Source organism: Rattus norvegicus, chromosome 11, assembly GCF_036323735.1.
Source record: "Rattus norvegicus strain BN/NHsdMcwi chromosome 11, GRCr8, whole genome shotgun sequence".
Classification (NCBI taxonomy): domain Eukaryota; kingdom Metazoa; phylum Chordata; class Mammalia; order Rodentia; family Muridae; genus Rattus; species Rattus norvegicus.
In genome coordinates, this window is record NC_086029.1 from 68,696,357 (window position 1) to 68,709,592 (window position 13,236).

Sequence of the window (13,236 nt, forward strand, 5' to 3'; positions counted from 1 at the left end):
TACTATTCATGCTTTTGGTAAGATTCTCTGCCCTTTCTAATCGTTTATGTGAACACTTTGTGTGGGAATAGCTTTTGCTGCAAACACCTCTCACAACCAGAACCTGACCTTTGGCTGGAACTTGCATCCAAGTTGGTAATAAGCCTTGAAACCATGTAAACCATGCACTCAATCTGTACTGAGTAGTCAGCGCATATAAATTCATCCTGCCTTTCAGAAAACGATGTAATCAACCTTAAAATGGTTTGGATTTTCAAGAAGTCAGCCTAGGTGGTGATGGACTTCTAGCCCTATGTTTTTTTCTTTAATTTTATGGTTTTAGGTTTTATTTTTAGGCCATGGATGCATTTTCAATTATTTTAAATGCATGGTTCTAGGTAAAGGTCCAACTTCCTTATTTTCTGAAAATAGCCTGTGGTTTGATTGTGTTAGTTTTAGCTTTCCTACTTATATTTGCCTCTTGTTTGGATAGCTTAATATAAATTTAAGGTAGATTTCTGTAAATATTTGTCTTTAAAAATTTATGTCTATACCTCCCTTTCTTCTAACTCCCCACAAGATTTGCTTCTGCCATTCTGCCATTTTTTTCTATTAGTCTTTCTAAAACACTCATAATTCTTTTGGTCTTACATTATTATGCTATTTTTGCTCTATTTTCATAGTGAAGCACTTGGGTTTTGTTTTGTTTTGTTTTTCTTTCTGTACCTTCTTTGGAAGCTCTTTTGTGACCATCCTGAGGTGCATGTTTATCATTGCGAAGTTCGGACAGTCTAGTGTGTTTGCACACGCTTCGCATTCACAGAGCATGAGGGAACTGAAACCTTTAACAGCCCAGTCTCCTCCTCTCTGTGGCCACTCACAGACCTGCTTGTTTCTTCTGAGAACTCGAGGTCTCACCTTGTTGATCTCAGCGCCTTCCACCTTATGTATAATTCCTTTGGACCTGAAAGCCTTGACAATTTCTCTGGCCATATTGAGCATCACATTAACCTCCTCCTTGGTTTTCATAGTGACAGCGATTTCTGGGTGATCATACTCTAGGTAGCCTGAAGAACAATGTAATATTTTCAGGTAAAATGAGAAGATTGTCTTAAATGAGGACCCAAAGCTAAGTAACTATTCTCATCTAAGTTCAAAAAGTGCAACTTTCTTTCCTCCCAGGGCAAGCATCCCATTAGCAGGTCTGTTGCCATTAATCTCTTACCCTCACCAGTAGTGATGAGGTTCTGTGCTTTTTCTTGTGCTGAGCCCATGGAGAGGGGACAGAAAGCCCTGCCTGCCCTACACGAATAGTTGCTCTGGTCTACCATCTCTGGGTCCTGGAAGCATGCCTGGGGCACAAGTCCGGTATTCACGATCCATTTTCTTGTTCGGTTCAAAACAGGATCTTTGAGTATGTGCTACAAGTTCATCTATGGTTTCCAAGTAAATCCTATACTAGCTCTTTCTGGGTCATTTTCCTCATGCTTTCTTGGTGAATCTAGAAGACACACTGTATGTGTCTTTTTGTTTGTGTTTTCTGGATTCCTGGATGCCAACCTTACCCCACTCACATTGGATGTGGGTTTTCCCTTGGTCATGATCGCTTCTCTGCCCTGTGATTATTTGCCACCCAGCTCTCTCAGGATCCACTCCTGGGCTCTCTGGGTTCTTTTGCTGCCAGCCACTTCCCTCCAAGCCCTCTTTTCAAATGTGAACCCTATGTTATTAGGATGTTGTTCTAGTCAGGGTTTTCTCTATACCAGAAGTACAACTTGGCATGATTCAGAGGTGACACTCTTGCCAGGTGGGCATTGAGCCCTCTGCACTCCTCAGAGAAACCTTCGAACTCTACTCAGATTTCAACCCATAAGTCATGAGTCTTTTTGGCAACATTCTTTGAGTCACTCATGAAGGCACAAGTTATAGCTGGTTTGGAAGGAAGGGAAATCAATCAGTCTGCAAATGATAGACAGAACCTTAGTGTGGTAGTGTGGATTCTTTGAACACACATTTAAAACATGTATTGTTCCAGGCAGAGAGCAAGTGTGATAAGGTAATGCTATTCTAATACATTTCATATATGTTAATATAACTTTACACTAACGTTACATACTGTGTAAAACACAATCATGTTCTTTAAGTTTACCATTTTACTATTAAGAATTAGGTTGTGGGGGTTGCAGGGATTGATCAGTGCTGAGGAATACCGAGGTTCAGCTCCCAGAATCCACATGGAGGCTCACAATTGTCTGACTCCAGTTCCAAAGGAGTCAAACGTGCTTCTGGCGTCTTGGGGAACTACGTGAACATGGTACGCAGACTGTGAACTTTCTGAGGTCTCATAGAGTCTATTTAGTGAAGGTACCTACCCAGCTCTTTCATAGCATGATCCATATTCCTTATTACTCGCTTTAACAATATCTACAGAACAAAAAGATATTTTCATTGGGAAAATAAACCATTGCAAAGGAGTTTTGTATTTGTAACTGATTTTTAAGCTAATCTGATAACCTTCTTCCAAGGGTAAGAGAGGGCACGGAGAGCTATCTAAGCAGTTAAGAGCTCTTACTGCTCTTGCAGAGGACCTGGGTTCATTTCTCAGAACCCACAAAGCAGCTTCAACTGTTCCTGAGTCTGCTTCCAGGGGATCCAGGAGTAGCAGGCATCTACATTGTCCACAGTTATTCATACATGCAAAAACACTCATGCATGTAAAATTAAAGTAAGTATTTTTATGCAGGATGGAGAATGTTTTAAGGATCAGAATAGAATTTAGGCAGTGAGCTTTCAAATTAAAGACCCTGGGGGTTTTCAATCTCAAACACACAGAATATTTGACCAAAGTGTGAGAATTGAAATTGTAACAAAAATTTGTTGGTATTTTAGAGACCCAAGTCCTTTGTGTCTTCTCCTTTGTCCTCTCATGTCTTATTGCTAGGTATTACTCACGAGAGATTATAAGACAACTTAGGAAAATTGGCTTATAATTTCAGGTAGTGGAGAAAAGAAGTGCTGTTCTTGTGCTCTACCATGAATTTGGTGTGCAATATTTTTACTATGCTTCTGGCACATACAATTTGGCATTCGAGTGTTCCAAATTGCAATGAAGACAAGTTTGAATTCTACCTAGCTACATACTACCTCGATAGTACAAACACCAATCTGCTTCAAACAGAAGAAAAAGTAAACTCTAGGATTTAGGTCTGAGAGCTGTGTTTGTCACTTGCCAGCCACGGGAATATAAGCATTGACCCCATTTCTTATCTGCACATGGGAGCACATAACTGAACACATGTAGATTTTTTAAACACTGTCGGTCTGTCAGACTACTGGCTTCTATTTTTTTTAGTTGTTTTTTTGGGGGGGTGTCTCAAAACAACAACAACAACAACAACAAACAAACAAAAACCAAAAAACCAAAAACCAAAACAAAACAAACAAAATTAAAAAAAAAAAAAAGGAAAGAGCTTTGGAGCTGGTGAGGAAACCCTGTTCAATGTTGTGGCCACCGCTGCTCACTTTACACTAGTTACTGACTAATCCTGGAGCCCGCACTAAGAGAGGGTTGAGCCCTTTGCATGAATGCAAAGGCATCTTCCAAGAAGCTCCTCATATGCTAATATGGCACTAGTATCTAGAGACTTTCTAGTTAAATAAGATAAGTGATGTAGCAAGCCAGGATTCAGAGACTATCTCCTTGTGGACTCAGGACAGCATGTGTGTCAGCAATAGGGTAGTGAAGAGAGTGGAGGTTTGTGCTTGCTCTCACCTGTTTAGCCTGTTTGGAACTTGCAATCTGATCAATTATATTCAGTACATCCATTTCCCCTTGGACGTAGCCTTTTAGTATAGCATACCGGAAGGATATCTGCTGGCTCATCCTTTTGTCTATTACTTGCAGCAATTTTGGTGTTATAAGCTAAAAAAGAAAGAACTATTGTTAGACATTACCCGTATATTTTTTTGTTTATACTTAGCTTACTTTGGCCAGTAGCTCTCTCTGCTTTGTGATAGTGCAAGATGTGGGCCCTTACCTTCTGTTCCAGCTGCCATATCTCCCTCAGACAACAGACTCATGTCCCTGTGAAGCCCAATACATTCCTTCTTCTCTAAGTCACCTTGGTGGCTTTATCAAAGCTATAGGAAAATAACCCATATGCTATTGTTTTTCAGCCAGCCTGCTCTGTGGTACTGAGATGTATAGATTCTTATGCCATTCTAGAGGCCTGCTTCAAAGGAATAAAGATTACATCTAGTTTCTCTTCCTACACACAAGGTCTACCATTTGACGTAAATATTCAGAGTTCTTTGAATATATTTCCAAAGTTTTCTTAGATCTCAAATCCTTTAGTAGACTCTGTATACTTCATATTAGAAAGAAAGAACTGAATGCTTCACTCCTTCTTTAAAAGGGGAACAAGAATACCCTTGGCAGGGAATAGAGAGGCAAAGTTTAGAACAGAGGCAGAAGGAACACCCATTCAGAGCCTGCCCCACATGTGGCCCATACATATACAGCCACCAAACTAGATAAGATGGATGAAGCAAAGAAGTGCAGGCTGACAGGAGCCGGATGTAGATCTCTCCTGAGAGACACAGCCAGAATACAGCAAATACATAGGCGAATGCCAGCAGCAAACCACTGAACTGAGAACAGGACCCCTGTTGAAGGAATCAGAGAAAGGACTGAAAGAGCTGAAGGGGCTTGAGACCCCATATGAACAACAATGCCAACCAACCAGAGCTTCCAGGGACTAAGTCACTACCTAAAGACTATACATGGACTGACCCTGGACTCTGACCTCATAGGTAGCAATGAATAGCCTAGTAAGAGCACCAGTGGAAAGGGAAGCCCTTGGTCCTGCCAAGACTGAACCCCCAGTGAACGTGATTGTTGGGGGGAGGGAGGTAACAGGGGGAGGATGGGGAGGGGAACATCCATATAGAAGGGGAGTTGGAGGGGTTAGGGGGATGTTGACCCGGAAACCGGGAAAAGGAATAACAATTGAAATGTAAATAAGAAATACTCAAGTTAATAAAGATAAAAAAAAAGAAAAAAGAAAAAAGAAAGAACTGTAGACTTTGGAATACTGTAGACTTGGTGTCCTTAGATAAAATTGTGTACTAGTGTTATTGATTGTCCTGAAGAATACTACAGAAGTCTATACTGCTGATTGACTTTAGACCTGGTTGGTTTAGGTCTTAGTCTCCAATACATTTCTAAGAATGTGTAAGAAAGACATAACAGTCTTTGACTGTGTCTGCACCCAAACATCCTCTTTCGATAAATCATGAAACAACTGTCCAATCACTTATATAATCATATAAGAAGTAATACGTGGTATAGCAACTTTGATTAGGCATGTAATTTTTGATACCATGATTATGCAACACTGAATTTATACAATAATAACTGTGTTTATTTTGGTTTTTGACCTGTGTGAATATATACATTTGACTTTGTCCATATGGTGTCTGTGTGGTGATTTGTTTTGATGATTTTCATCTTTTAATTCCCAGGTTTAACTGTACAAAGAGGCATTACTTACCATGCACTTGTATCTGCACAAATGTGAATTTTCAAGCACTCTGCACTAGGAGGGAAAGCCACGGTGAGTGCCTATAGTTCTATGAGTTAAACTGATTTATAAATGAGTATTCATAAAATAAAATGTTAAAACTTGATTTGTTAAAGGTAAATGGCTTAAACATCAGCTGGCCAGAAAATGTTTTCCCTCAACCTGTTGAGCTGGTTTTAACTGACACTCCCTGACTCCAAGCTGACCAAGGAAGTCAAAGTCCTGTGCCTTCCTGCCTCTTACCTTCAAGATGCGCAGTATACGAAGGAGTCGAACCACGTTCATGAAGACCACAGTCTCAGTTAAGTCAAATTTGTAACTAATGGAGTCTGTTTCGATAAGTATTATATCTAGGATGCCGACCAAGGTAATCCCGAGCTCAAACAGGAGCCAGGTGTGTGAAAAAAATTCCTTCCTCATTGCTGCCACCTGTTGATACAAAAAGAAATCACACTCCTGTTTTGCGCTCCTCCCCCACCCCCAGTGTATTTTGATTGACTCTTTAGGGTCCTTCCCTGTCCACCCCAACCCCCGCTGTTCTTGACACCTTCCCCCCAGCAAAACAGCAGCAGCAGCAGCAGCAGCAGCAGCAGCAGCAGCAGCAGCAGCAGCAGCAGCAGCAGCAGCAGCAGCAGCAGCAGCAGCAGCAGCAGCAACAACAGCAACAACAAAACAATTTGTGTTATCACTGGGCGCGTTCAAACTCTCAGTGGTCTGCTCCTTAAATACAGCTGAGGAAACATTGCGCACCTCCCACAACGGGAATGCGAGCAATACAGTTATCTTTTCCCTACTCTACCTGAGACTCAGTATTTCAGAAATACCACCCGCAGGCAAGCGAGCAGAGGATGCTTAGGACGCCACCCCTTAGTGAAAGAAAACTGTTAAGACTACTGATACAGGCTTAATGATACAGCGTGGGTGTAGATGAAATGCAGATTTATCAAATGGCCCTGGAGGTGTCACTGGCCAGCAGTTGGAAGGCAAGACAAAGTCATACAAAACTATCCTGTATCAAGTCTTCTTAATTTCAAACAGCCCTAGTGCCCCAAGAATCCCGAGGTTTCTGGTTATGTTATTTAATTATATCAAATGTGAGATGCAAAATAGTAAGGAAATTATATATACTGTAATTCAAACAGGCTAGATTTTATTAAATCAATTCAATATTTAAAGATTAATTTGGTGAAAGGATGTCTTTTTTTCTCTCTCTCGATTTTGTTTTGCGATGATATGAAATAAAAGTCATTTTTAATATCTTTAAAACTTCAGTAAATGTAAATATTTTATCAAAGATGACTTGGCCTGTGCACCAATTCTTTTATGTCAGTACATTTTAAAGCTAACAGAAGGCATCATATGCGTTACATGTTCAAATGTGTTCATTTCAGAAATTCTTTTTGTCCATTATGTTTTCAAGGCATGCTTTTCTGTCTTAGAGTAGCTGGTGAACAGGAAACAGAGTCTGTAGGTTTTATGTGTTTTTTGTTTTGTTTTTGTATTATTAAGTTTTGTTTGGAGAGAGAGAGAGAGAGAGAGAGAGAGAGAGAGAGAGAGAGAGAGAGAGGACTTGCCTAGAATCTGGGAGGGGTTCAGGGAGCATAAAGAGTAAGATAAGGGTTCAGAGCTAAACAAAGAATTCTCAGCTGAGGAATGCCGAATGGCTGAGAAACACCTAAAGAAATGTTCAACATCTTTAGTCATAAGGGAAATGCAAATCAAAACAACCCTGAGATTTCACCTCACACCAGTGAGAATGGCTAAGATCAAAAACTCAGGTGACAGCAGATGCTGGCGAGGATGCGGAGAAAGAGGAACACTCCTCCATTGTTGGTGGGGTTGCAGACTGGTACAACCATTCTGGAAATCAGTCTGGAGGTTCCTCAGAAAATTGGACATTGAACTGCCTGAGGATCCAGCTATACCTCTCTTGGGCATATACCCAAAAGATGCCCCAACATATAAAAAAGACACGTGCTCCACTATGTTCATCGCAGCCTTATTTATAATAGCCAGAAGCTGGAAAGAACCCAGATGCCCTTCAACAGAGGAATGGATATAGAAAATGTGGTACATCTACACAATGGAATATTACTCAGCTATCAAAAACAATGACTTTATGAAATTCATAGGCAAATGGTCGGAACTGGAAAATATCATCCTGAGTGAGGTTACCCAATCACAGAAAAACACACATGGTATGCACTCATTGATAAGTGGCTATTAGCCCAAATGCTTGAATTACCCTAGATGCCTAGAACAAATGAAACTCAAGACGGATGATCAAAATGTGAATGCTTCACTCCTTCTTTAAAAGGGGAACAAGAATACCCTTGGCAGGGAATAGAGAGGCAAAGATTAAAACAGACACAGAAGGAACACCCATTCAGAGCCTGCCCCACATGTGGCCCATACATATACAGCCATCCAATTAGATAAGATGGATGAAGCAAAGAAGTGCAGACCGACAGGAGCCGGATGTAGATCTCTCCCGAGAGACACAGCCAGAATACAGGAAACACAGAGGCGTATGCCTGCAGCAAACCACTGAATTGAGAATAGGACCCCCGTTGAAGGAATCAGAGAAAGAACTGGAAGAGCTGAAGGGGCTCGAGACCCCATATGAACAACAATGCCAACCAACCAGAGCTTCCAGGGACTAAGCCACTACCTAAAGACTATGCATGGACTGATCCTGGACTCTGACCTCATAGGTAGCAATGAATATCCTAGTAAGAGCACCAGTGGAAGGGGAAGCCCTGGGTCCTGCTAAGACTGAACCCCCAGTGAACTAGATTGTTGGGGGGAGGGCGACAAGGGGGGGAGGATGGGGAGGGGAACACCCATAAAGAAGGGGAGGGGGAAGGGGGATGTTTGCCCGTAAACCGGGAAAGGGAATAACACTCGAAATGTATATAAGAAATACTCAAGTTAATAAAAAAAAGAGTAAGATAAAATATTGTATGAAAAATGTTTCAAAAGAACCTGAATAATGTAGTTTAAACTCATTCTGCATCTCTTTGACCTTTATCATTTAAATTTTTATTTTGGCAAATACAAAGTCAATGTCCAAAGCCTCCAAATTTTCCACTGTTGCTCTCAATATCACCTTTTAAAAAATTGTGTGCTTTGAGAAGAGGCAGAATTTTGAAATACTCCCTCAGAAAACTCCAGCCAGTGTTGAAATGGGGTCAGGACATTTCCTTGTCTCCCATGACACATTTATATGCACAAATTTTAGATTACCTTAAGTAGAGCCTCTAGAATATAAAATGTAAGAAAATAGTAGTTAGCACATTTTATCTCATATTGATAGATGTCTTTTAGTCGGGAAATCCAACAGATTATCATCGGATATGTGTTCATTAATACAGCGATGTATCCAGTGTATTCAAATTCATTTGTGAAGACTATGCTATGGCATGCATGAAGAAACATGTATCTGAAAAAATAAAAAGGGAAGACACAATTTTAATCTGAAAGAATTATATGAATTATTTTTCCTTATTTGGTCAGTTCTATTCCTACTTAACTGGAGCCAGGGAACTCTGCTGAATTCTAGGCCCTACCTGCCCTAGTAAGGTGTCTGCATCCTTGGTCAAATATGATGATTGGTCAGATAATTAAAAACAAAAAGAGTTTCAATGGAAATACCTTGTGTGGTAGGGCAAAGCTGTTCCTAGAAGTTTTTAAATGGGAACCCCCATGCCAAGGGCAGGATAACTCCCTCCTGTCCTTCTTGTCCCTGTGGCCTCCCCCACCCCACTCCAGGAAAAAAAAATACATACACTTGCTATAGATACTGGGTACCTATGCACTGTAGTTGGTGAGACCCTACTGCTTGACCCAAATGCCTTGGTCACAGGATATAGAGAAATCAAGCTGAGACAGAGTTTCCTTCCTTCCAGCTAGCTCTCATAGTTTCAGAAGGTGCCATGGAGCTTCTGGGAAAAACATGTCAGGACCAGTCTTGCTTAGCTGTGAAAACTGAATGAAACAATGTTGGCTGGACTGGCCAGACAAGGTGAACCAACCAGGGCACTGTGAGACTGCTTGGGGGCCAACCATTTGTTTTCTAATTGGAGAGGGAATTTATATCTGGTATTGTCAACCTAGTCAAAAGCCTGTGGGTGGCAAGGTTGTAGGCCCTAGTGGCAAAAGTACTGCTGCCATTGTGCTGAGTGGACATATGTACCCACCCAAGCCTATTAAAGAGCCATGTTTATGTCCATAGGCACTGTTGCTCTCAGCTTTGCTTGGAGAAGCTCCCTTATACAATTTTTTACAAAGAATGGATGACTATTAAATGTTCAGTCATAAGGGGGCATCTATATCACCCCTTGCGAGGCTAAGGGGAGATCATGGGAGAAGGGCCAGAAACAGTGGGGAGAGGAGTGTAGAAGACCAACTTCAGGTCTAACAGCTACTGTACTCCTGAACTCACAGGAGCTATATTACTATACAAGATCTGCAGAAGACTAAGGCCATGCAGATGTTGACAGTCGGTAATCTCTGGAGAATAGGGTCACCTCTTTCCTGTGGATGTGTATGCAGCTAAGGGTCGATGGGAGAATGAGAGCAACATTTCTTCAGATTTGTCACTGCTTGTAATTCATAGATCACAGACTTTCTAGCTACTGTGAAGACACCCACCACAAACCCTTGTAATCTTTCTCCTTTCACAGCTCCCATAAGAACCAGTTTTCCCTGCCTCATACTTGAATTGGGCATTTTCAGATTTAAAAAAAAAAAAAACAAATGTAGAAGGATTACAGACAGAACTGTTTGAGAATGTATTGACTAGACCCATTGTTTTTCTAGATACCCCTTCCCCAGCACTATTCTTGAATCTTTTTAAATATCCACTTCATCCAGATATATGAGAAAACAGAATAAATATGTCTCACGGGATGAGATTAGCCTATCAGTGGACTATTTGGGGGGCATAACATCTTTTTCCCTCCCTCCTCTGGCCTGAAAGAATTAACTTTTCTTCCTCCAATTGAGATGAAACATTCTGTCAATCATAACCCTCTGTCCTGTTATCAAGACCCATAGACCTCCTAATCTCTGCCTCTCCCAAAACCAGTTCCAAAAAAAAAAAAAAAAAAAAAAAAAAGGTAGGAGCAAGTGTTCCTGTAAACAACTCCTACCCATGTACCTGTGAGTAAATTTCCACTCTGGCTCTAGCGAGCAACTGTCCAGGTAGTTTTCTGTCAACTTGACAAAGCTAATGTCCTTTGGGAAGAAGAAACCTTACTTGAGAAAATGCTCCTACCACAATTGTCTGTCCACGGGCCAATTGTGTGGTGCAGCCCATTGTGAGTGGCACCACTCCTGGTCAGGAAGCTGGTCATGGGGTGTATACAAAAGCAGACTGAGGAAGGTGCACTCCTCCTTGGACTCAGGATCAATTTCTGCCTCTACATTCCTACCATGAGTCCTGTTCTGGTTTTCATGGAAGATGGACTACAAACTATAAGATGAAATGAATCCGTTGCTTTCGGTCATGGAGTTTCAATAAAGCCATAGAAATACAAACTAAGACAACAACCTGAAGGAAACTCACTATGGGACACACACACACACACACACACACACACACACACACACACACACACACACAGAGAGAGAGAGAGAGAGATGTGAAGTAGAAGAGTAGTTAGTTTAGGAGAACTTGAAGGTAACAAGAACGGGCAACAGCAGGACACATTTATGTGTATAAAAATGTCACAAGGAATATATTACTATATATAGTTAACATGCTAATTAAAAAGAGAATATTTAGCACAGTAGTAGAATGTTTGCCTAGCATACACAGCATCTTAAAAATACAAAATACCCCAATTTCCAAATACAAGAAAAATGTCACTCTTACAACTCCCCTTCTCTTAAGTAATTTTTTTGTATGTGTATAAGGAATTAAATTATAAACAAGTTCAAAATGGTTCACAAGCTATTTAGATTTACTTTAAAAAGAAACTAACTTTCCAAAGATACCATCACATTTCTGATTTCAGAATTACTCACCTTGATGGAACCCCTTTATCTTTTTTAGTATTATATACCCAGTTGAGTAGTAATTTTCTAAGAAAGGAGAGGAGTTTTTTGCTTTCTGAATAATTCTTTATGTTCTCAGGACTCATATATCTGAGAGAGAGAGAGAGAGAGAGAGAGAGAGAGAGAGAGAGAGAGAGAGAGAGAGAGAGAGGGAGAATCATTAAATATATTTTGTGTTATAATTACTAAACAAAACCTCTCATAGCATGGCTCCAAGTCTTAAATTATAGATACATTCCTGTGGAGTCAAGATGTGAGACCAACTTATTAAAGAGAGTTCCGATTATTAAGGATTACAAGTACCAGAATTCTTAACAGTCAACCATGTTTCAAATATTGACATGTAGGTTTTCATTTTAGATGCCATAATCTATTTTGGCAGTGAAGAAGTTATCCCAGCGATATGCTTGCTCATAGGGGTGAAACATCCATGTCAGCCTGGGATAATTCAAGAGTACATAAAGCAGGGGTTGGGGATTTAGCTCAGTGGTAGAGCGCTTGCCTAGCAAGCGCAAGGCCCTGGGTTCGGTCCCCAGCTCTGAAAAAAAGAAAAAAGAAAAAAAAAAGAGTACATAAAGCATCTATCCCACCTCACCCATTTCCCTTCAAGGCAAGTATTTGTGTTTAAGTAACTATAAAAAGGTACACATGTTAACTTGGGAAGGTCAACGTCACAAGGATTTCTTTTAATTTTTTTGTTGGAGTAGCCCTGATCTGTAAGTGGTGACTTGGTCTTGCTTAGTCAGCAGTCTTGATTATATAATAATTTGTTTTTACCCCCTCTTTGTGTCAACTCCCTCCCAGCCCTCTGGGCATGGGTTGCTTCTGCCATACTGCTTGATTTAAAGGTAAAAGACCAAGGCTCCTCCAACCCTCTTTTGGATGCTTTATTTTCCTTAATCTGCTTCCCTGCTCCCAGGCCAAGGTAATAATGAAGGTTTTAGGGTGGCATTTTTTCAGTCATTTAAAAGTTTCCACTGTGCTCCATATATCTGTCTCCTCTGCTGAGAATGTTGGCATTGTATTGTTTCAAAAAGATCCATTTGCCCAGCTCTTCAATTCTACAAAGGTCGTCCACCCATTTGAAAGGCACAGATTTAGAGAACAAATGTGTCATACATGGATATACTTAAATATGTGTTAAGAAACACAGATTTTAAATAACACATGCTTTATCTTTCTACCTTGACACATAAAGTATTGTAAAGGTTTGCACAGATTGGCTGAAAATGAAAACCCTTGTGCTCTTGGGAGAAGTCTGTGCTTGGGCTGCCATGGAGTATTTATGTCTGGTGTGCATGTCTCATGCTATGGAAGAGCCATGACTCTCTTCTGATCACAGATTTTCTCTTCACTATCTGGGCTCCCACATGTGAGTGGACACAAGGTTGGTACATCACCTTTAGGATGTATGAGCCCCAAAGCCCAGGCTTCTTTGTGGGATGATGAGCCAAGTGGATATGTCCAAGTAGCCTCTGGAAATGGCCTTGGCATCATTTTAGCTGGATTTAAGTTTCTTCAGCATTCAGGGGCAGATGTAGGTTTGGGAGGTATGTCTGGGCTTTGGGTAGACACTGTGTGTGTCAACTGCATTGCAGTATAACTGCTCCCTTAC

The 13,236-nt window shown here is 40.8% G+C and overlaps 1 protein-coding gene across 6 annotated transcripts in view; it reads right to left on the reverse strand.

Annotated features, from left to right (window-relative positions):
• The window catches only part of Slc9c1 (solute carrier family 9 member C1), a 66,495-nt gene that overhangs the window by 21,977 nt on the left and 31,282 nt on the right, over positions 1 to 13,236 (reverse strand). For 5 of the 6 annotated variants that reach the window (XM_017597925.3, XM_017597926.3, XM_017597927.3 and 2 more), the window contains 6 exons: positions 11,592 to 11,711; positions 8,808 to 9,003; positions 5,805 to 5,990; positions 3,752 to 3,901; positions 2,352 to 2,403; positions 898 to 1,046 (listed from right to left, as the gene is read on the reverse strand). In XM_017597925.3, coding sequence (XP_017453414.1) covers positions 898 to 1,046; positions 2,352 to 2,403; positions 3,752 to 3,901; positions 5,805 to 5,990; positions 8,808 to 9,003; positions 11,592 to 11,711 — 853 coding nt within the window. The remainder of the gene's footprint in view (positions 1 to 897; positions 1,047 to 2,351; positions 2,404 to 3,751; positions 3,902 to 5,804; positions 5,991 to 8,807; positions 9,004 to 11,591; positions 11,712 to 13,236) is intronic. The other variant, XM_039088182.2, reaches the window with a different exon arrangement.